Source organism: Eutrigla gurnardus (assembly GCF_963514095.1).
Source record: "Eutrigla gurnardus genome assembly, chromosome: 3".
In the NCBI taxonomy this organism is placed as follows: Eukaryota; Metazoa; Chordata; class Actinopteri; order Perciformes; family Triglidae; genus Eutrigla; species Eutrigla gurnardus.
Genome location: NC_139917.1, coordinates 15,115,045 through 15,140,439, shown reverse-complemented (window position 1 = coordinate 15,140,439; position 25,395 = coordinate 15,115,045). Strand labels below are relative to the sequence as shown.

At 41.6% G+C, this 25,395-nt stretch overlaps 1 protein-coding gene across 2 annotated transcripts in view; it reads right to left on the bottom strand.

Annotated features, from left to right (window-relative positions):
• The window catches only part of prkcaa (protein kinase C, alpha, a), a 137,967-nt gene extending 113,282 nt beyond the window's left edge, over positions 1-24,685 (bottom strand). Inside the window, exons 1-2 of one of the 2 annotated variants that reach the window (XM_084006021.1) lie at positions 24,357-24,685; positions 22,687-22,718 (exon numbers count right to left, since the gene is read on the bottom strand). In XM_084006021.1, the coding sequence (XP_083862147.1) occupies positions 22,687-22,718; positions 24,357-24,523 (199 nt within the window). In that variant the 5' untranslated portion in view covers positions 24,524-24,685. The remainder of the gene's footprint in view (positions 1-22,686; positions 22,719-24,356) is intronic. The other variant, XM_084006020.1, reaches the window with a different exon arrangement.
• Between the last annotated feature and the right edge of the window lie 710 nt (positions 24,686-25,395).

The following is a 25,395-nucleotide window of genomic DNA, read 5'->3' as shown; positions in this document are numbered from 1 at the left end:
AATGGTGGTCAATCTCAGGAGGCTCCCTGTCGCCAGAACCTCTCAGGTAAAGATCACCATCAACTTCCAAGTCCAGTTCTTTTTAAATCAACATTGGGCGGAAACAAGCGAAGGTTACAGAGATGCATTAACTTGACAAAGAATGACACCTATCCATTGTGACAATTTATCAAATATTATAATACAATATTATCAAATGCAGCATATTGGTGCAAGTACTCTGCTGTGAAGGGTACGGTGATACTGTTGATGTTTTTCAAATTGCAGACATTTCCTGCACCCTCCATTGCTTCCTGTTGCAGAGTCTACTGTTTACCATCAGTATTCCTCGCAGCCGCTCGCAACTGGGGGAGCAGGAAGAAGGACGACAGCATCGGATGTCAAATAAACATAGAAGTGATGAAAGCTTTTGTGAAAGGGTAGTCAATATTAATTACATTCTCAAATAAACAAAACGTGTTGAATGTGATGCCATTTAATATAATTTCTTGTGTCAATATAATATCAATTTAGTTTTTGATATTTATCAACAAAATAATCTGAGATTTGTCCATTCTTTGCAGGCATAACTCAAACAGAAATTCATTATCTTATGTGTTACGTATAATTATGAGACGTATTGGTCCCTGCTAAAGCTACAACCACAGTAATGTCAGGCTGCAAGCTACCACATAAACGATCATGAACAGTACGACAAGACACGGCTGTGAATCCAATCCATTTCAGTAAAAAGTCTTAATCTGAGATCTTGGAGCGATCCGGCCGGACAGGAAACATCACTGTGGCAGGAAAATGTTTTGTTTTTTAAGTCACACATGGCTAACTGTTGTACAAGTGATGTGAAAGTTAGATAATAAAAATAACCAATAATGAAAAGATGCAACCACGATGCTCTATGGACTCCTCAATCATGGGATGTAGCTTTTTAAATTCACGGGGAGAATCCACACAAGACGTCTGATTGCCTTAAACATGAGCACATTAGAGCCGAAAGAACAAGCTGTGATTTTTTACAGACCAAAGGCCTCAGAAAATAAAATGATGAGGGTTATTATGAGGGACTGAATCATGTGTGCCAAAAAACAAGTGGAGGGAAGGTTGGAAGAAACATGAAATGGTTGAGAAAGCTATATGAAAAGAAAGTGATGCTTTATTATGTACTGGTAACTGATGTGCAAAGTCTAATAGCAAATTATTTTATGACCGATCATTGGATCCGTTTAGTAGTTTTCTTGAACCCAATCTTCAGGCCTACAATAGAACAGGAAAGCTTAAAGATGTCACGTGACCCGTCATACTTCCTCATGATATCGTCAACATCGAGAGCTGGAAGGAAGCGTGGAATGTTTCGGTTGGCTTAAAAAGATGCTTATCTAAAATCACAACCACAGAGGCAATTTTGTAAAATGAGAGAGGCATTATTCCATATATTATCCATGGATAATTAAAGTGAATGGACAAAACAAGAATGTTATCTCAATGGAAATCAAGCTTCAACTGAACAGCAATTCTGTGGTCTGTATAACCACACAATTGCACCTCATAATAGCACTAGACAAAAACATCGGGGATCACAATAGTCAGAAGGATGTATTGCCTGGGAATATGAAAATATATACAGTATATACATATGATCAAACAGAATCTCAAGGATTGCCAGTTCAATTCAGCAAATTATGCTGTAAAAAAAGTCAATGTCCTGCTCAATAGACCTTCTAAATCTACGTAATATAGAACCAATTAAAAGAAGACAAAAACAAAAGTATTTCAACTGGTGAGTCAATAGCTTTCTTGCTAAAGAGGTTATCTGATTAAAAATCACCACCTTTCTTCATGAGCAAATTAGACATGTAAGGATCGTAGGCGTGTAATGTCATAGTCATAGTGTGTTTAAAGGTAAAAGCTTAGTCAGACTATCTGTTGTGTAAAACAAGAGAGGATTTAATGAGCTCCATTTGATTACAAGTGGCATCCCTGGCGACATTCTCAGTCTGGAAATGATTCTAGGAACAATGGATGTGAAAATATATTAGTGTCAGGTGCTGATATATCTTTCCTCTCCAACGAGAACGTTGTTCAGGTCACGACAATATTCCCCATCAGATTTAATCCTCAACAGTGGGGATTAAACACAGGGATTATAGCCAGTCAAACAGACAGTAAACAACAGAGACGGCAAGAAGCTGTTAGCTTAGCTCAAAGACACACACACACGGCTGTCCACTTTGTGCAGGAAGCCAGGATTACAAACCACACACATGTACATGAAGGAACGCACCACATCCATGGGACCGGGACGCCTCTGAATAGACGACTCTAACACCGTACATCCATGAGTCATTCCTAAAGGCCAGCCATCAAACGCTGACTCACAGTGTGGACAACAACAGGTGCTCTCGTCTCGCTTTAGGACACTATTTGTTTTTTGTAAAAGCACAAAACACAAGCAAATGCAAATGTTATTCATGGTCATCCGATGGCCACAAAAACCTATCGGCACCAAAAAGATAAATATTTCATTTGCCCTGTTTCAATCATGGCCCACAACTCACAACGTTTCTCCAGAAAGAATCAGGCAAAAGCACTACTTTAAATCACACGTTTACCGGACATGTCAATTTTCTTGGAAATAAGTCATTCATCGTGGAAAAAAAGCAACTAGTCAAATCCAAGCTAGTCAACTAAGACCGAAACCACCAATTAGTTGATTATTGCCCCAGGGCAGTGTTTAATGTTTTCATGTCAAGGTGACGGTTAATCATTGATAAAACACGGCAGTTATACAATACAGGACAGGAGATAAAGACAACCTCAGCGAAACAGACCTCATAAATACATAAACAAAATAGATTTAATGCAGGTCAGACGGCATAATAACTGAGAGCCAAACGCACACATGAAGACAAGGGAATGCTCTGTCACACTTTCTGTCAAAATTTAAATTCCAGACCCTGTAACTTAAGCGACAGCGAGTGCAGTGGATTTGTCAGCACTGAAATCTCATATGACGATGAGATACGGTATCCAAGTAACAACATCAGTCACTTCTTAAGACTTCTAACCACATAGAACAGATGGTTTTCAGTCAACAATCTTTCCTTCAATGGATGAATTCTCATATGTCGGAGTTGTTCCCTGCTGAAGTTGTTCTCCAAACAAACCTCACGTTCTTTCGTTTGAAGAGAACACGTTTTCAGGCAACTTGGTGCATTTAATGGAGACTGGGCTCATATACTCTAGAGATCACATGAGTTTCTCCTGGCACCGATGGGGGTTTGCTGCTCAGGTTTGACCCTCTGACCAGGAGGCCAGAGGCCACACGGTGTGGAGAGACTGCCTCACCTTTCTATTTTTGATGCTCCTGACATCCTATAAGTCTTTAATGGGTGAGAGCTGACAGCCAACTGTCCTCTTGGGCAGTCAAGACAGAAATTTGGCATGGTATTGTTTTTTTCCAGGGCAAACAATCTAAGTCACGATGCTGTGATATAATTCAAGCTATTACACTATATGCATAAAAAAAACAAAAGAGGTTTTAAATTCAATTTGTTGGATTTGTTGAAGACTTATAGTTCGTTGAAATCTCAGAACAGAACTCTAAAACCTTTCCTCCCCTTTTACTGAAGCCAGAGTAGCATTAGAGATGAGCTGCTGTTGATATTGTTTTAACAGCTAGGACATTTTTTCCCCCAAAAGGAAAAAAAACACAACACATTTCTGTTAAGATAAATGATTGTTTTTTTATGTTTACTGTATTACATCCGCTTAAAGTCACTTAAATATCATCTCGTCTTTGTGCAAATGGATTATAAAGCACTTTGCAATCTGTGGGAGGATTAACTAGGCATTTAGATGATCTATTAAAGGAACAATGGGTACGTTTTACAGAAGGATAGAGGGTTTTTTTCTTAAAAATGTGGCAGGGTTCACCATTTATACCCAGCAAAATGGAAATGGGTTTATACGGAATCTTTCTGTTCATGTGTTGATGATGTGGAACTGCAAAACAACAGAGGTACAAGGAGAAGCATGGCCATTCTCATGGGTGGTTTCGTTTAATTATCAGTGTATCAGTGATTTATGGTAATGGGTTTCACAACTTTCCTCCCCCGTATCTGATCAACAGCAAATATGTCACATAGAAAGAATAAATCCTGCCTGGCATGAAATCCGCCTGACTTCATGATTCAAGTCATAAATGTAGAGATCATTAACTGATGCGTTAATCATCAACTGTATTATTCTGCACTATTGAAAAGGTCTGCTACTTTCTTATCCAAATGTTCAAAATGACCACCATCTCAGAAAACAGTTGGAACGTCCTGAATGGAGTGAGGTGTTTTAACCAATGTTTCTATGTATAGACTGAAAATATCAGCCTTGTTCTCCAGAGACGACATTTCACTTGACCGACTATACCGGCTCGACGGATCCGATAGAGGATGACGAGCGTTGACAAGATTTAGTCCCTGATATTTAATGTTCAGTGTCTTCAGTGGCAGGTTTGGTGGACCCTTACCAGACCAGCAGCGACAGAGTGGCTTTAATTATGTGCAAGACGACGGACAATCTGAACAGGCTGATTAATAATAGCAGTGGACTCTGGACTGATCGTTAGATTGATCCTGTTTAATTGAGGTGAAGGTTACAGTTAATTACACGAGCGAGGGAGGAGCGCAGAGAGGTCTCCATGATGGAAAGCAAAGGATCCATCATGTATTTAAAAAAAACAAAAGTACCTAATGAGGGCTGAAACAAACTATTATTTTCACTGTTAATCTCTCAACTATTTTCCCGATTAATCAATTACTTGGTCTATAAAATGAAGGAATATGGTGAAAAACGTTCACCGATCAAAGTTTCCCAAAGCCCAAGATGACATCCTCAATGTCTTGATTTGCTGGCGACTCAAATATTCCTTTAACTGACAAAGAAGAGTCAAGAAACTAAAAATATTAACATTTAAGCAGCTGGAATCAGACCGATTAATCAAATATTAACTACTTTAAGCATAAGGGCAAAGTCAGCCAGTGTCATGATTTAGTAATTAACTGTCAACCAACATTAAGTATGGAAGCAATGCTACGATACATTTTCATATAGGCTGCTTGAGACGGAGGCTGTGAAACTTAAGGCGTTATTGTATTCAGTTTATATTCAGACTCAGCCTTACATGTTTTAGGACTCATAGTCAAGCAATCGTTAACTGCATGCGGGTGCAGTGGTTGAAGTGCCTAACAAGCCGCACACCTTCAACAGTGACGTAATAGCCGCTAACGTAGCGGAGCAGTGTTTGTACAGTTTATTTGTCGGTGAATAAATGCTACTCCTCAAGACCAAAGCTTAGTTCCCGTCTTGTTGCCCCCTGCTGATGAAAGCGAAGAAGGTTAGCCTCGAAGTTAGCTGCAACTTCGACTCAAGTTCACTTAAGGTGGGATGACCTTTAAGGTGGAGCAGGGTTAGGCCTATTCTCCTGACAAGCCGCTCCTCTAGATTTTTTTAACTGTTAAACTGATGCCATTAATTTAAATTAAATTAATTTGTAGAAATTGCGTCTGCTCGTTCTTAGATTATAATTCCTGTATTTCATTTCAAATCAGGCTTTATTTTTCACTTCTCTAACTTAATAGCAAGTTTAACAGCTTTTCCAAGTCACTCGTAACGATATACACAATTATCGGAAATTCACCACGATCAACCTATTGTGAGTGTGCAATCCGCGATAAAATCCTGTATCATCCCGTCTAAAGACTGAGCCATATTGGCAGTTCATCAATGCTGCCAACAATGTTTGCATTGATCACCCAGCTGGATGAATTGAAAAGCGGATCAATCTCAGCATTTCAATTAACTCCGTTTCAGCCTGTGATAATCAGACTGGTATTTTCCATATAATAAAAGTCATGCAACACTGGAGTTGAGCAAATACCACTTCAGGAAAAAATGTCGTATATTTTCATGTCCTCACACAGAGGTTGACTCGGTGTAATGGACCAACCGGATTTAAGCATGACCACCAGAGGGTGAGGGCTTGGCAGAGGCTCTGACAAAGTATACGTTAAAAGAGCTAGAAATTAATGATTTCAATGTTCCATCATTGTAATTCACACCACACTTCTATACTTAGTTTGGTTAATGGAGCATTTTCTGCACACAAGAGAAAAGTGAATTACAGTATATTAATTCGGGGACAACGATTGGTGTAAGGCTTTCCTCCTCTTTTTTCAGATATTGATGACAAAAAGGTTAACACAGACAATGGTGAGGAGAAATACTGACACAATGTGTTGACTGGCTTTTCACTGATAACCAAGAGACAGACTGAGCAAATCAATATTAAGTGTTTTACCCTGCTACCGGGGCAACAGTCCTCTCCCAAGATACAGGGAGCCATGCGTGTATGCGTACCACAAATGTAGTTACTACTCTGTCTTTGTGTGCTCTGTGATCGGATCCTAATGAAAGAGTTAACACAAGAAACAACCTGCCAGTGTCAGTTAAGTAATATAACGTGACCCATGGTACTGCTTTTTAATTTTAATAGTTGGGCGTGTGCCATTTGATTGCAGGACAGGAAGTCTTCACAATAGCTGGAAGGCATGAAAATTACACACAGACAAAAAAGCCTTTTCCAAAACAACATTTCCACGTTGTTAAAATACAATTCAAATGCATATCATTCTTGAATTTTTCGCTGTTGAAAAAAAAAATTAATGAAAGGGATCTTTGTGTAACTAGTGTAAAAAAAACAAAAAACATTTGAACAGTTCGCCGACCTGCATAATCATCCTTAAGTGAGAGTCCCACATCTGTAACCGGGACACTGCCCGTTCCATTTCCCCCGTCTTATGTTCTTCATATAAACCCTACTAGAGCTCTTCCATTTGATAATGCCATTATCACAACAAAACTCGGGGCAATTAAATGCAGATTACGCCATAATTCAGAGTCTGGTACATTAGTCTGTGCTCCATCATGGAGCTATCTAATACACCTCTAATGCATTCAGACAGTAATATCCCTCTCTAATCCTTGGTAATGTTCAGTGCTGCACCTCCCCGTGGATTAACCAAACCCTCTCAGTTTTAAAAGCATTCTGATCTGCAACCAAAGTGGCGTGCACCTCTGGAAGGTACACCTTTTATTAAGTTGAATCCGTGCCTCTGAGAAAAACATGTATTTTTTTTTTACAAATGTGCATTATTCCCTCAGTGATAGTCTGCACGGGTAAAGTCAGGTCAGGCAGAGTTCATTCCTCCATTGCTTAAGGCTACTGTAGTTTGTTATGTTTGATAGAATCAGTAAAAAAACTTTTCACAACATATTTTCACATATCTACTGTGACCTTTAACCTCCTAGAAAGAATAAAAATGGCAATATCAAGGTGAGCTATAATCCATAAGCGCAAGGAAGAAAATAATTGAGTTGCAGTGGTCTGGGACAAAACAGATTCAAAATGTATGGTGAAGAGGAGCAGAGAAAAATGTATGCCGCATAAATAATTGCAATTAACAATATTATCTCAAAACCATCAAAATATCATAAAAAAAAAAAAATTTTTAAATAAATTATAGTAAAACATGCTGGAATCACTTGATTTCTATGTGTTTTATTTATCTGCCTATGTGTAACCGAAAATATGACATATTGTACGTCCTCCTTTAAAGACCACTGTTCAAAAGCTATTACAATATAATTTAGTCACAATATACAACAGTACAGCTGTTTTTATTTCATGGCATATCAGTATCTTTTGAGCAGCATTGTTCCCGTAAGGATCCACTTCATGTTGAATATGCAAGAGCTCAACAAAAGCTGCATTTGCTTCAATTTTTTTAAAAGAGTTCCTGAGGACACCATTCATCCAAAAGTATACCATGTACAACCTTAAGCAGCTCAATATGAACAGCTTATATAATAGTATGTGCTGTACTGTGCAGCCAGGAGAAATCATATTCCATGCTATTTTTTGCCTCTGTTTAAAAGAAGAGATTATGACAGCTTTTGTAAACTAAACTCTCTATATTTTATATTATGTAGAGTTATATATCTATAACTTAATTGTATGTAATTGCCAGTTGAGTTTTAATTGGGATAATTGACTACATCACATTATTGCTGCGTTTTGTATTTCTCCGCTATGCAGCATTTAAATGGTATTCCTTATGGTGGAAGGATCGGGTCAATATGAAAATGTCATGTCGCAATTTATGCTTTTATCCCGATAATCATCAAAATATGCTTAAAACTCTTAAAATGGCACTAAAACACACTGTTATTACTTTTTGTAATTTTTTTTAATGAAAATCAAATAATCGAAACAGCCTTAATTAAGGAACTCATTAGGTCTCCCTGACCGGTATTACACCCTGCAGGCCCTCTGCCTCAATCCCTTCGACTGGGGGACGACTACGCTGGAAGCGGTCCAGTTTCCAGCCCACAGAAAGGAGAGAGCAGGCGTGTGCAGCGCTGCGGTTGTACTGCTACACAGTGGTTATGGAAATAGAAAAAAAAAACTTAAAAGCATACATGCTTAAGTGTGCAGTTACTCTTCAAAGAAACAAAGATACTTTACCGACACATCGGGTGCCACATGCAGTGTAAACACTCGGATAGAGAACCTGTGTCTGTAAGGACACATCACCACCGCAATGACGACAGTTAAGAGCCAGAGAAATCCAATTGTTCATCCAGCCGGAAGCATTAGCAGGAGCCTTGTTATGTTCTCCCCGCTCATGTTACGTCTGAGGCACAAAGGCATATACATGATCTGTATAAACAGAACGACCGAATGACATAAACATACAGACAGGAAAAGTCTACCAGGTGTAAATAAGAGCATTAACGGCCTTTTGCTACAAGAAAAAACAGAGTTGCCATTCTCACCATCCGGCAGCGCACTGTCCTTATAGCTGCAATACTTGAATAATAACAGCACCTGATTTGTATCAGCACCGAAACACGCTTCAGGAAACCAACTGTCACGCTGTCATATGAAGCTTTTTTCCCCCGGTCATCCAGATGCGTTAGCAAGCGTAAAACATTGAGTTGAAACTGTTAAAAATGTCTTGTAGTTGCATGTTAGCTTGTCAGATGGGATATTCCAACAGCGGGCTCAAGTTGTAAAGAGTTTCGTCATGATCGTGGTTCAGAGCAACAGGTGTTCCAGTTTAACAAGTGACCATGGTAACTGGTGACGTCCACCTGTTCGTGTCTGTGGTTGCTCGTAGTGACTTATGTAAATGGTTGGCATAGATAATAAACACAGATGTGTATGTACTTACCGTACAATTGAATGCTTGGCCGCGGACGCATTCAGAGAGTCAGCAGTTAACCCTAAACACCAGCAGCGTCTATGTCTGAGTAAACATGCGGACTCAAGTGATCAAAAATACTTTGTACGCTCATTAGTTGGTCCTGGTTTCTCCACACGATACGGATATATTTGGCCAATAAATGTTGGGCCAATGTTTTTATCCCATAAAGCTGTAATTCAATATCTGCAGCAGGGGTCTAAAACTCAAATTGGCTGGGGGCCATTTCCACTTCTGGCGTTGTCGTATCATTGGAGGGCCACTTCAAAGTTCATTTAGTAGTTTCCTTTTTAGCAAAAAAAAACAGCATTTCCATATACATTACTGTACTTTCCAACAGTAAGAGCAAATCTCTAGTGCAACACTAATAACTTATTGAAAGCTTTCACTGAGCTAACAATAGCTAAATACTATCCCTGAATACATTAGATTCTTCCTTGCCAGACACCAGGCAGCGCTTCTGCTCACCCAACGGAGCCACAGTTGCCCAGATGGATGTCATGGTTGAAACCCTGAGTAAGTCAAGTCAAGTTTATTTATATAACACATTTCATATGAATACATAGATACAATGCGCTTTGACAAGAGAAATGACAGAGTACAGCTTCAAGAACCTGCACCTGTATTTGCATGTATTAAAGTTCCAAGTGGAGAAAAGTTTCCTCACACAGGTATGAGCTTCCAAAAGGCCCATTAGCCGACTGAACACTTGAGAGGTGCAGAAATTGTCCAGTCATGTCTGCCTTTCCTTGTGCCACTCTGTATTTACATTTTAGCTCACTATTGCACTGCAGGTTAATAACTTCCACTTGCAGCACACTTGGGACACTCTCCACATCAGCTGAGAAGGGTTCTGCAAACAGCTGGAAGGTGTCACGGTGTACACTGATCAAATGCAGAAAGCTGAGTTTTCCACAATCTCCGTTTTATGGAGAAGGTATTCATATTTATCAGGAATGTGCAACATGCCATTCGTAACAAGCTGCCCTTCTGTGAACGGCTTTCCTGCACATAACGTGCTTCATCTGCAGCATCGGCGTCCTTCTTGGCTTCATTTGTTTTTATTTCATTTAGGCTACATTGTGTTTTGGACATATTTGGGTTTGAGACCATTGACCTACAGCATATCTCAGCTAAATCAAACTGGTTCATGAATGTGAATAATATTCACATATGTAACACTGTGTCCACCCTGTGATTCAGCTTAATGAAATCCAGTAGTAAAAGGTTACTGTGGTCTGGGTTATTCTAAGCCTACAAACTGTCAGCCTGAGAACTTCTGGCATGTTTGCTGTCAAACCACCTCAACTTCAGCAGAGGGAAGAGCAAGAAAGAGATCCTTCCTCTTCAGGCAAATATTTAGTTTCTCAGCTAAAAATACAGACTTTGGATTTCTATCGGTAGCTGTTTGGTGTAGATTTTCAAATGCTACAATATGAGGGAGAAGTGAAACCGGAGATGGAAAGTATGTTTGTCTGCTGGACTTCTGGATGAAACTGCATTTTTTTCCAGCGTTATCTTTCCTTGCATCAAAAGCATGACTATAATGGGATGAACTTCTTGCTATTTCCACACAAGGACAGATTGACTAATACCTCCATTACAAAGCATAAGACAGCAGGATATCATGACTGCATCGGTTTTCTTTCCAATAACACATATAGTACAGTACAATCTCATGTATTGTCTTTTAAGTGGCCTGGCCTCTTTGCTGCATGGGGACGTACAGTATTGTATCTGCCTATCCTATTGGTCCACCTGTATGTAATTAAACCTGTGTGTTGTTCAGTTTCATATTGGATAACGTAAATAGACCCATGTGGGTGAAATCTTCCCAGAAGAAAAAGAAAATAGTAAAACAATATAAAAAGATATGAAAACAATACAGAATCAGGTCATATGCTTAGTCTATGGTTTAAATTGAGAGCCATCGCTCACCACTCTCAGGGAGCAGATGTTAATACACAGACCTTAATGACACTTTTAATATCGTAAAACCGATCGGTATTTGTTTTTGTGAACTGGGGCAAACTAATACAGCGGAATGGACAACATACTGTGCAGTCATACAGGCTTAGCAACTCACATGCGGCTGTAACTACTGATGATAGAGGAGATAGAGCTCAATGAAATGTATCATCATCTGGATTATTCAGTGCTCCGTAATCCACGAGTGGCTTCAGTGCCACTGATGGCAGCGATCTGGCACTTTTGTACCAAAGAGGGGGTTGGTAAATGTACGGGAGGGAAATAAAAAAGCCATTTCATCAAGAGGAATGACTGAAGTGAAGGGGAAGATACTTGGGTAAACCGTTAGATCAACTATTTCCCAGTTTGATCTCATCAGGTGTCTCAATCACACATTCCCCCAGGATGTGACAAAAGACATTGGTGTAACAAATCTGTCTGAGTAACCGACTGATTTAATCCGCTGCTTCCCCGATCACTTGCGCGAGCTCATGATTGCGAATGGCTTCTTGAGACACCGGAGATATTTCAACAGGTTTCCAAACTGCGTTGAGAATGGAAAGCCCATTACAATTCCACATCTCTGCAGCTGCCAAGGTCAAGTTTCAAAAACAAGAGAGGCAGCAAGGAAAAGACTAGAAGCTCAGAGTCATATGGCTGTATTTAACGTCGCCTTATTAAGGGAAACATATGGAAGGCTGGTACACATTCACCCCTCAGTTATGTACGCCAGTGTGTTCATATATACAACCAAGTACACAGGAAACTGTTGTACGTGACTGGTTTATGTGATTTTACAACAAAATCAGTTGTTTTTGACTCAGCTGGACCTAAATGGAATTATTTTTTCCATTTTGTTCAAGCCTCTGCTCCCTATCATATTGCCAGTTCTTTCTTTTTTTTCAGAAGAGGAGACAGAAGGTAGTCCTCACTTCGATTTTCTTTTTGTCAAGCCTGCCCTTTAAAGCTGATGAAATGGAAGCTATCAATTAAAGGTAAATTCTACTCAACCTTCAGATATAGATCCCCAATGATAATTAATCCTGAGAGTGCCTGGTCCTGCGTGGTCGTTGTTGACCCGCATGTATGCCTGAAGGTTACCAGGCATTGATGTGAAAGCGGCATGCTAAAGCTGAGGGTTTTGTTTAATCGTAGAGGCCACCATGAGGTCTGTGTTAAATGGCAGGGCAGACAACCCAGTTTAGGGGGGGACTAAGCAGCCAGCCCAGAGGCCTACTTTGCATGCAGACAGATTAGGTACTATGATTTCCACGATGTGGAAAATACGTTGCTGGTGGAATTTCACAAATTGCGCATGCAATTTGTGAAGATCGGGGTTTTCCCTGCCATTGCAAGTGTTCTTTCACAGCACATTAGATCACACAGTAATATTGAAGAGGTCCTGTAAGACAACTGGTGTTTTTTACATTACATGACGTGATTTTCCACAAAAGACCAAGATCAGAGGTAAATTCGCCCTCGGCATGGCTGCTCGCTGTTCAAAGGCTCAAGCCAGAGACTTGCCGATGCATCATCCAGCAGGCTAAACAGCTGACCAAACAGCTGACCGGTCAGTGAGCTGCAGCCAATCAGAGCACAGAACACCTGTTAAGGGGAAACGGCTAACAGCTTAGAGCTTTTACAAATTGATCTTATCAAATTTAATTATTTTCAAGTGTTGAAATGTGATTCATCAACTACATGATGAGACATGTCGATGTGACAGCATCGATTCGGATGGAGAGGGAAAGATTGTTCCCTGACGCAAACATCCAGCCGAAAAGTTAATCCCAGTAAGCGTGCACACTTCCTACGAGCACATGACAGGACGACAGGTGGTCCCATTCATACAAAAAAACGGTCTGAATGAGTGTTTTAGTCAAGTTAAAGCTACCGTTAAGCTCCCATTAAGCACCTGCTATGTAACTATTCTGCCCTGCAAAAAACCCCGTCTAAAAGCAGATTTAACAAAGAAACCATAAAAAATGGCTTTAATCATCTAAATGGATGATTTTAAGAGCCATTACGACAGCTGCTCGGGTTGTTGTAATAGGTCAAACTAACCTAACTACAACAACTCAGTGCATTCAGAAAGCACACCGTGTATCTGCAGGGATAATGTGTGCCGACATCAGCTTCATAACAGTTCCACTTGTTCCACCATGCATGAGCCTCATCTCCTTCACATGATTCCTGCATTTGAATCCTAACAAACTTGACAGGAAAGTTGCATCGGCATGTGAGAGAGCAGCATGCTGTAGTGGTAGCATGTGTTGCATTATATAGTACAGGACACCGAGCAGAAATACTGTATCTCTTATATGATGAATCTACGATTGCTAAACCGAGTCAAGAAATAATCACTGATGCTAAATAGTGTCACTTGTTTTATGGTTGTTTATTAGCAAAGAAAAACCGGGGAAATCACACATCCTGAAAAAGAATAGGAACACATTTCAGGCCCAGAACAATCTGGACTGCATTTTGTGTAAAACATTACAGCCATAGCAAAAAAAGATTTAATACAAATCCATATTTGAGCCAAATCCAGGAGCAGCACAAAGCCACGTGATGCTTTGCTGTAGCTTTGTCTTCCAACTGACAAAGAGAGAGAGACAGACAAATCTGACCATTCAAACTCCACGTGACTTCAGCATGACAGCAGGGACGTGGACGTCATCCCACCTGGGACTGCTCAGTCAGTTCCCTTCCTGCCCTCAAATCCCCTTATCAAACTGTGAAACAGATTTGGGCTGCATCATGACAGCATGCAATCAGGAAACTGAACAGGGCTCTATTATCTCATGACATGCAGGTGTTGGAGGACGCAGTTCCCTCCATGCAGGAGCCGTCCTGCGCCAGGAGACGGGCAGATGTGCATCAACGTGTCGCCCAGGTCTCCATGGAAGCCCAGAAAGGTAATCTAATACAGGCTCAGAAGCACGGAGGGAAGAACTGCAGCAAGGGAGCAACAAACATCAAATATTGACATATTTGACTGAACATCAGCACTCAGTCACATAAATTTAAAAGCAATATTTATGATGTATGCTCGGTTTGTAAGCAGTGGGAGTTGCATACTCCACCACAGTCTCTCTCGGCTGATAAACATCACAAACAGCAGCCCTTTTCTGTACAAATACTACCTTATACAGTGCCAAAAACATTAGAGCGATGAGGCACATTTTGAACACAACGGGGCATTTCCAAATGCATGGTGGGAATTCACCTGATAAATAATGCACATTGCCGTGATGGATTAGTCTAATCTTAATGCAGCTGGTCTGAATTGATTGTGGAGAAACAGGAAGAGAGACGAGAGGCTTTCAGGGAAATTCAAGATGGCTACACGGTTTCTGGTCAGAACAAAGCCGCTAGCCCTCCAAACATATCACGAAGGCTTTGTTCAGCTGACGACCTACTCTGTCACCAGTGGCGCTAATTTGCATTCTATTAGCTTTTCTAATATATATTTGGAATCCAATTTTGACACTGAACATGTATCAAAATGCATGGAAAAAAAATATCCACGCATCTGTGTGAAAGCATTCATAGCACTGAGCATTCACAAAACTATCATTACAGATGATTGAATATAATCAGCTAAAGTCCAAAACGTAAACTGATTGAAGCTGAACTCATCATAACAAAGATATGACGGTTATCTGGAACATTCAAAGGGTTACAATTGCTACATTGGCCAAAACAGACGCTCTGTCAAACGTTGGGCATATTTCTTTGGTCTTATATGACAATATGTGAAGAATGAGGGCATTGTTCAATCTCATTTTACAAGCCAGACACAGAACTCAAAGCTTGTAATTACCACGCATTGATACCACTACCAGTCAGTAACTCACTGTCCCATTAATGCTGCTTTTACAGGAACATTGATTGTTGATTTGTGCTTATAAATAGCAGCACAAGCAGGAGGGAGAGCGACTCCATTCTTTGCCCAGGTAGACATTACTCCACTATATCGTTATATAGCAAATCGTTGTTCGCTGCTATATTAACGGGCTGAATGTCAAATACCGCTCCTTCAACGACTTCCTATGTTATGAAGTTATGAATCCGTCGTGGTCCTTTTACAGCTGGGGAGGCTTTAGCACTAAGAGGTTTTACTGCTGGGGATTTGCTGTGGCAGTGTTAGTTATTACGGTCACTGTCAGACAGCTCATATCTCGCCAGGCAGCCGGGAGCATTGTGCAGGTCATGACCCTGATCAATGTCTATGATTTTAAGGTGCCAACCATAGCAGCGATTAGTTAGTATTTCAGGGTACAACGTCCTGCTCAAGACTTGTTCAACTGTAATAAAGAGAAGAACCACACCAACATTGGTAAGATTATTGGTTGATACGAGTGTTAAACAGGATATATACTATTAATACGTGACTCTGATACATAAATGTACAGCGGTTCCTTTTATAGTACCATCATCAGACTGGTCATTTTGTTAGTTTTGGAAGCTCATAATATTATAAAACCACACGATGAGGTTCGAACATACATCCCTTCGTCAAGTCTCTAACATCTGCAGAACTTGACCAACGTGTGTGTCCCCACAAGGCCCTTATGTAATCACACAGTGGGCTTCCAATGACAGAGCAAGTGTCCTCCTATAAACAGAACCTGCTCTATGCATAGCAGTACGTCTCTTCAGGGAACCGGGGAGCAGCTCTATATATAGCCCATGTTGAACTCTGCCCCCTTCGCTCTGTCTCATAAAGATACACACACCTGCACGCACACACACACACACTATGCTTTCACTTCATGCAATGTTAATTATATTCTATCAAAGCCCATCACAGACCAAATCCCCAATTGCTAATTCCCTCTGCTTATCCAGCATGCGATGAAGGGATTGGCTATTTGGGAGTGCCTGTGTACAAAGAGAGAAGGAAAGTGACCATATAGGAGCAGCCCCATGCACAGAGGGCATCGTAGAGGGCAGCTTTCTGGCTGCGAGCCCACGAAATGACAGACGCTAAACAGAGAAACAAATGGATAAAGAGGCCGAGATGAAAGGAGGAGAAAAAGAAGGAAGGAGCTGGCCTTATATTTGCTACATGGACAAAATGCAGCTGCTGGCAATTTATCTGCTCCTTTGTTCTAAGTATATCACCTCGTTAAAGCAGAGAGGAAGGCCCCGACAAAGGCACGGACACTCGTGTGGAAGAGATAAAGCAACAGATGCAGCAGGGTGGCCTGTGGGTTCACAACTCTGAGGCCGAGGGCTTCAGAGATCCCAGGACCACGGTCAACCGGGCTCTCACGGGTCTCTGACAGACCATTCCTTCTAACAATAATTTCTTGGATTGCCAAATGACTGGATGAAAATGAGGGTTTGAGGCTTTCAAGGCTGAAACTGTGACAAAAATGGAAAAAAGAAACCCAGACTGCCCTTTTTTGTTCAAAGTTTTTGCCTCAGATTTGTGTGGGCAAATTCATTAATTAATTAACACTCAAACACATACATTTTTAAAACAAAGCTGGAGATAAGTGTAACAGATTCATTTTGATATTGAAATTAATTTTTAAGCATGCCTAGAATCTGAAGGGAAATGAAAATGATAACCATCGCGCTGGTTTAGGACTTCAAAAGTTTTAAGGTTGCCGGTTTTCTGCTCACTGCTAGATTCATATCATTGTGCTCCATTTGACAGAAGACACTACTCCTGAAAAATAAGCTGTCATGCTTCCATATATTTATATAACTGGTAATGTACAATCTTCTGTTGTCTAATGAAAGTAGCTATATATACTATTTTCCAGTAATGTCACTGTGAAGCATGATGCACTGAGGCACACATCAGTGTGGTTTAACTCAGGCAACCTGAGGTTGACATTGTAATAAGCTCACATGAAAAGATCAAGTGCATTACAGATTGTGTAAACCCCCTGGAGAAATAAAAGCATGAACCGATGTATCCACCACATAGTAGCTTTGGACCGTCAGATGCTGGCTGCTGGTTTAATCTTCATGTCTATATTTCCATTAATCACGCTGGATAATTTGTAGTCATTGGAAAACACTTCCGACTTTGCAACACACTGGACAATGAATCCAGGCCAATGGTTGGATATGTTAGGTGTATACAATCTGCCTTGTGTCTCTGGCCACCGTTGACACTTGAGCATTACACCCTGGCTCCCGTTGAAGGACGTAGCGCTCAGATGAAGAAAAAAAAAACATGACCTGAGAAGCGTGTGCTAATTTGAGCAAATTGACATGGAAAGATAAAACACCAACAAGTTATAGCAACAGTAGTAGTGTGTGCCCAGGACAGTCCAAGTTTACCTTTCCGTGGACTGTCAACAGGGGCTTTATTGGGACGACACCATGGCGGATGTGCACAAGGATATTCTGAGTACTGTCCAAACACTGAACAGCACAGAAGTCAACAAAGACACTGTATGTTGATGGGATTTGGAGGATGAAAACATTTGTGGTCGTTATTTTTCCAGCGCTTTCAAAGGGCGAATGTGCGAGGAATTGGTTGGAATGCATGCCAGGTTCATATTGTAGTATTGATGCTTAAACAGAAACATCAATGGTGACAAATAACAAATGGTACAAATGTGTTAAGGTAGCAGGGGAAAACGAGGGTCAAAATCCATCTCTGAGTGCCCTCACTTGTATGGCTTCGCATCAAGCAGCCTCCTCTCTTGGGAGGCAACAGCAATACCCGTTAGCGTCCTCTCTTGATCATCGGGGAACATTGGAAAGCCTCGGGCAAAATTCAGTCGCCTATAGTCAGCCAATAAATGTCAAATCCACTGAGACCCTCAGAGATCACCCTCAAGAAACCATCGACTGAGCAAAAATCCATCGAATCCATCGACAGATGTTAGGAGCGTTGTATGGAGCAGAAAAATGAACTTAGTCACTACCGTGTTTGGAACGGAAATTATTTTTCTCCTGGACTTTCCTCATTCTTCTCACAACTAATTGCCTTTTCTTTTCTTTGTTGAAATACGTCTTACAAGAGGAATTCACCTTAGACACGTTTAAATTAGGCAGCAGTTCACAGGACTATCTTTAAATAGATTTGTCATTGACAATTTTACCTAGAAGCCAGGATGAACATCAATATATGAGCCCCGGATTTGGAAGTCTAAAGCCTGGATTATGCTCGCCGTAGTGTCCCGGCAAGCCCAACATGATGTCATCATGTATTGTGGGTAAAGTGCCGCGCGTGCAGGGCTTTTTTCAGACGTTATTACCACAGTAAAAGCAAATCAATTATATTAGGAAGTAAAATAATCAATCAGACAATTTTTACTACATTTTGTCTGAAGAAAGGAAGGAAGCTGCTTTTTATCTTGTTGGTAAGTCAGAAACTAATAGTAGATACTGGGTTTAGGCATTCTGTGAGTAGAACTAGTTGTAATAGTCTTGTCTAGATAGCTTGTTGTTTAAATTCTTGTGAAGCTGTTCATACTGAGTGGGCAATTACCTAGTTTCAGCCATCTCCGCTGTAGTGAATAGACTTAATTGGAGGAAGGGGCTTAACCTGCATATAAAGAGCAGCCAGTGAAACTTCTGTTCAACTACATTTTGTCTGAAGAAAGGAAGGAAGCTGCTTTGTGTGCTTCGCTCAGTAAAGTCCCAATGATATGTTGTGGTTTCTTTGTTTCGACAAATGTACTTATTGTAAGCCGCTTTGGACAAAAGTGTCTGCTAAATGCCCTAAATGTAAATGTAAATTCGTTTTTTTACTGCTATCAAAGCAGGTGATCGTCGCCATGTCCACACGGAAACATTTTTTGTGTGTAAACGCAGAAGTCTTGCACGTTTGGGCCGACCGTCCACATGGATCTGGAGTTTTTGGTGGGGGAAAAAAGATAGTTTTGTTACATGTGGACATGGCCTTAGAAATCTGCATTTGAGTGAATATTTTGCCAGTCGAATCAAATTGTTTACATGACCTTGCAGTCTTCATTTCATTCCGATATGTTTCATACTTCTCCTTTACTACTATACTCCTTTCTTCACAGCGACTGTATAAAAGTGATAAAATATGTCCCTGGCATTGAGGAGGCTGGTTTATGATGTTTTGCCGGCAACAGTTATTGACTTCAGGCTTTGTAGCAGAATATTTTGTTTGTAGGCCCCTCTGGTATTTCGCATGTTGTCTGTGGAGGCCGGCCCATGGTATAAAGGACATTATAAACAAGGCGTCAATCAAGGTCTCCTGCTTCATATCGGAGACAAGACAATCGTGAGCAGAGTTAATAAATAGCTCCTTATTTATACAATCGGATATTAGGATCAATGCTTTGGTTGCCAGGACACAATGGACACGATATCATCTACATCCTGTTGGCAAAATCACTTGGTGGCAAGAATCCTGGATTGGCGAGACAATCTGGAGAAAGGAATGAGTGTCACACTAACTACCCTCTCAATCTGTGCCTCCACAGGTGCCGCTGAAGGAGACACTGGGACGCTCAGCAGCTCGCTATCAAAATGTTTAGCTGAGTGAATGTGATGTCACAGAAAACAGGATTACACTGTCAGCTAAAAACGTCAAATCAGAACTTCATGAGATGTAAACCAAAATGAGAAACCCTAGACCCACCGACCCAGGTTTCAAAGGGACGGTGTGAACTCAACAAGGTCTCGGGAGTAAATCTGCTGAGTGACACAGTTACAAATTGCCCGACTGTATTACAGCGTCAACTACTTTGAGATACTCTGCAGCACAACGGCAGCAGGCCAGAGCCTTGAAATAAGACTCTGTAGGAAAAGTAGCCAGGCGAAGACAGACGGACGGATGGACGGATCGCTCACAACGCAGATACCATCTAGAAAGCTGGTTACCGAGAGGCCTGTTTGTTTCCACAACATTAACTGCTACTCCGCAAATTAACGTTTCACCGCACGTGTCGTTCTAAAAGTGTTTAGAAAACACAGAAGAGGTCCGTCCAACATAATATATTTATATTGCTAGTTCTTTGTCCAAACAACAATCTGAAAGAAAGCCAAAGATGTTAAATTCACACTTATGGAAGACTAATAAAAATAGCAGATATTCCATCTGAGAACTCAACATGGTACTCAATAGGGTTAATGACAATTTAAAATCTGACACCCGGTCTGGCAAAACTGTTGTATACTTTATATTTTTTTATGCATCTAATCCCAAAATGTTCTAAAAAAATAACCATGCAAGCATAAACACATTAAGAGCTTAAATATATGACACGCAATTTTACTTTACAATTAGAAACATCAAGCTCACAACGCTATGAACGACCCATGTGATGCGATAGTAGCCCGCCCATTTCTTAGGAAAGGGACGTTTGCAGGGCTGAAAATGAAATGTCACTCTTGTTACAGAAATGCCACTCTCCACTTTATTACTTTGTCATTTCCAGTAGCGACTGGGCGGCTCGCTGGCTCTGCTGGAGGACTCGACGCTCTTTTTCTAGAAGCTTAAGTTTAATAATTGATGGCTAAACAGATATTATGAGGGGGGGGGGGGGGGCTTTCTCTCTTTGAATGGCTGCAGAGTAACCAATGACCTTCATCTTTATAAAGCATGCATTATTTATTCAAAAAGGTCCAGGCTTGGGTTAATGGTGGAATAAGAAGAAGGAGCAGTCAGTTCTTAAGACAAAGTCAAAACTCTCCACGGCAACATTTGCGCGTTGAGACCTCTCTCACGCCGTCTTCTCCGACATCCTTCCAATCATTCAGTGTATCATCCCTCTGCATGAAGAAGACGTGACGGCGACAATGAGGCAGGATGAAAAGTGACATCTCGCTGTGAAAGCAGAGGATGGGACTTGGCGGACGCGCTGATGATAATGTCAGGTTATGCAAAAAAAACACGTTAGGCTGGCGACGCTCCCGACAGCTTGGGACTGAGTCACTACTGAGCAAATACTAGAGGGCAGACAGCGTCTCACCTCTGAGGAGAGGAAATCACATGGAGGAGTGGGAGTTGGGCTTTTAGGAGTCATGCCCTGCATGCATGTAGCCCAGACACACGGGCCATCTAACAGACGCACCAGACACTACCAACCATCTAAATGCATCCGTGTGAGGATTATGTATGTATGTCGCGCTCTCGCCGACACCGTCGAGGAAAACGCTTCTGAATCACAGAGCCTCGCGTGGCAAAGTGAGAGAGAGAGAGAGAGAGAGAGAGAGAGAGAGAGAGAGAGAGAGAGAGAGAGAGAGAGAGAGGGAGAGAGGGAGAGAGGGAGAGAGGGAGAGTCTTCAGTTCTTCTGAACTGCTCACTAAGGAGAAATCCATCGAGAGCGTTTCCAATCAAGTCATTCACCCGACGGTTCCATTTTTACCGTTGTGAAATACTTAGATGGTATCTGATAAAAACGAATACTAAAACAACTTTCAGAAACATCACACCGGAAATTACACTTTGCCAAATTGCGACAACAAATGCCTGTGACCAAATATGGAAGCATGTGGGAGTATTTTAATCCAGTGTGTGAATTTTTTCCTGTCTGTGCACATAACTAGAAAAGGCCTGCGTAGCATTTTTAAATTGCAATTTATCACGTTGTATTTTCTGAAAGCTAGATTGGTGAGCGCAAGACTGACTTTTTGAGGAAGGACTCTTTATCCAAGTGAAACGTCAGCGTAGCATCACCACCGGCACGGTTACCTGGGCACTCGCCACCGGAGTCAGACTTCTGGCAAGCTTAAATGTTTCCACATTAGATGAGGAATTCGGAGAGTCGATGCATGCTGAAGCTCAAAATGGCGGGGCTGATGGGAAAAATACACCTTCAGCCATGCTGGCGATTCACAGACAGTCTCACCTGTCATTCTTCTGACACTTCCATCCGTCTCTATTGGCCAAACTGTTCTCACGAAGCAAAAGCGTTGCTTATTAGGAAGCACTTGGTTGACAGATGAACTGTTAAATAGCAGATTCAATTACGGCTATCACGGTGATAATTAACATTTTACATCCGAGCCAGCAGCATGCAAAACACTCAAAAGATCCCGACCCTGTAAACAAACAGCCAAGCCGCCGTCTAGTAAAACAATAATGGTGTTATTCTTGACTCATTTCCTTCAGGCCGCATGATTCAGGTACATTTTGAGCACAGTAACACTACCCTGACTGTGGCTACACAAATAACGCAATGCTTGCAAAACAGCAAGCAAATCGTGACACCAAGACTATTCCTCGCCATGTTCATTGAAATAACCAGACGTGCCTCACAGGCAAATTTCTTCACGTCCCGTGTTAGCTGTGCACATGGATTGGCGGCGTCTCAAAAGGCATCAGACGAAAAAGAGAGGAAGTGGATCAGTGTGTCGGTTCATGTGTCAGACGTGACAACAGTCAAGTGAACAAAATGCAGAGTTCAGGTGCAGACGTATTCAAATTAACGAGTCGGATTGGATTTTTACCTTGGCACTGGAATCCTTGTTTTCCGAACCCCCTGTGAAAACAAAGAAGGCTGTATTAGACGGTTGTTGACACTTTCTCCCTCACACATGCAGCAACAGTAAATCCATCCATTCAGTCATGCATACATACGAGCTTCATTCATCTGTGCGAAGAACGTCGCAGAAGCTTTCACATTTTCATATTCCGCTGGTCGCATTTATTGTCACCTTCAACATAAACCCTCAGCTACATGAAAGTGTGTGGACACTCCTGTGTCTTTAGACAAAGGCCCATTAGTTCTGATTTAGTGACATGTCAGTGCTTAAGAATAGAGTGATATTTCTTCCTTGTTTCAGCAGGACAGCAATGCCCTCGTGAACACAGCAGGAAGCAGAGAGAGATTTCTGTTCTCATTCCTTCCCTCCACATAAGGGTGTAATGGTTGGGTGTCACACCTTAGCCTATATAGTGTAGATTCTACTGAATATATTCTTGATTTTGGAAGAAAATGAAACTCAACAACTGAAACAAACGCTGTGAGATAAATCCTGAAAACTGCACGAAATGTGAACTGATGATGACAAATCCCAAACTTGCTGCTTGCTGATACAGCAAAGTGACAAGTTGTTGGCCTTTTGGGCTTCAAGGAGTGAGTGTTGGTAGGGCAAAGGTCACGCTGTAAATCTGTCAAGCTTATAAGCAATAAAAGGACCGGAGATCACACGCCCACCTGCAACAGCCGAGGTCTGCAGGACGTGGGTTTGCAACTCAAGCTGTCTGCGGCTCGCCTCCCGAGAAAAAAACAGATGTTTTGTCATACTTTCCTGTTGTGTCACTAATGGAAAGAACCGCAGCATACTGGCAACTCCTCTCTGCAGGTCGCGGCCCACTTCCAGTGTTTTTAACTCAATGCCATGTGCATATGTCGAACCTTTTTCTCTGTGGAGGTGAAGCGCCTTTCCACATGGGCTCTTGGTGCCAGCAGACTGCAGAATTTCCTCTTAAAATCTAGCAAGAGGGTTTTTTTTAGCAACAGATGCTCCAGGTAAAAAACATTGGATGGAAGGTTTTAATAGCTCCAGGAAGGGGGAAACCTATTACTCATCCAAATTCTTTAACCCGGTCTGATCTCAGCAACTTCACAGCAGTGACGTGTGCAGGAAGACAACGACAACAAGAGGACTTTAACAGCTGCCTATCAGGACTGACACAATGCCCAATCATGCAGAAATGTATTAATTTGGGTTTATGCAATGTTGAAGTTCACACAGGGCTTCTGGGATTCACTAGGGACCACTGACTCACGCACAATTGAAAATGGCTGCTCAAATGTTTCCTATTTGAGAATGTATATGAAACCACAACAGTGTAACTCCCTCGCATGCAAGCAGCTGTTGTATAACAATAACATAACTCCTTCCATATGGGGTTGCTCGGTACAAATTCACTCAAATTGGGCTCCCTGGAGTAAAACCCATCAGGGGGAATAGTGGCGACTTTTGGGCGGCCACGTCGTGTCACTTTAAGTCTTCCAGAAGAACTTGAGATGGGATGAACCAGAGGGGAAAGTTAGCATGAAGTTGTGTTACATCATCGAGCCGAGTGGAGCCCTGCTCGACTGAAGTTACCAACATGCAACAGGCAGCAGTCGGAGGGGGGGGTTGGAGGAGGTGGGAGACGGAAGGCTTACCAGATGAAGTCGGTGCAGTGGCTGCAGAAAGTCGGCTGCTTGAAGAACCTGGCTGTGAATTTGTGGTTCTTCACTTCGTGGACGTTTTTTTGCCTCAACGCTCCTTTGCGAGCGAACCTATTCGCCACGTCCGCGGTGGACGACTCGTTAGAACTTACATCAGCCATGTCCTCCCTACACACAAATCAATGCAACAGCTTCGGTCTGGCAGTCTTGGAGGGGTTTTCAGTCCGTACAGAGGCGCAGCCCTCAGTGTGGAGCCGGCGGAGAGCGGAGACGCGGTCTTCACCGGAGACACTGTACTTACTGTCTGAGGGCTTTCCCTGCCTGTCGATACCACTGGGCTGCTTCACTGACAGCGCAGCACGCTGCCAAGCTAGCCACGGCCGACACAGATGCTACATCCGGTCCCCGCCTTCAAAATAAAAGTGTTTGAAAAGTGACACCATAAGTGAGGTTGATAAGCAGGACAGTAGCTAGGGTTTTTGGAAATATCCTTCTGAGGTCAAGAGTTGCAATACAAACTGGCGTGTGTGGAATATAATTTAAATCGTGTGCTTACTTCAGCTGCCCAGATTGAATTTAGAAAACAATTATTTTATGGGGCCATGTCCACACGGAATACTGCCTAAATATTTATGTTAATCAATACTACTGTCAAGAATTTTGTGCAGGAATTTGTCAAGCTTTTAAATGGATAAGAGCTACTTTTCTCGAGTTTGCTTTATAAATGAGCAACTTAAAAAGGCCTACAGTAACATGTTGTCATTATATTAATATGCAATACAAAGTTTGGACTGAAACTACACTAAGATTAGTTCACACCAGCCAGCATCCTCCGGTTCTGAGAAGTGAAGCCAAGTGCCTTAAACTTGCATTATGTCTGCTGGACATCAAGGGGCGACTTTTCTGGTTGCAAAAAGATGCCCGATTGCATGACAAAATGTCTATGAGAAAATGACCCTACTTCACACTTGATTTATTATCTCAATAAACATTTTAAACGTGAGTTTATGATCTCACTCGCTGGTTTCAAGTC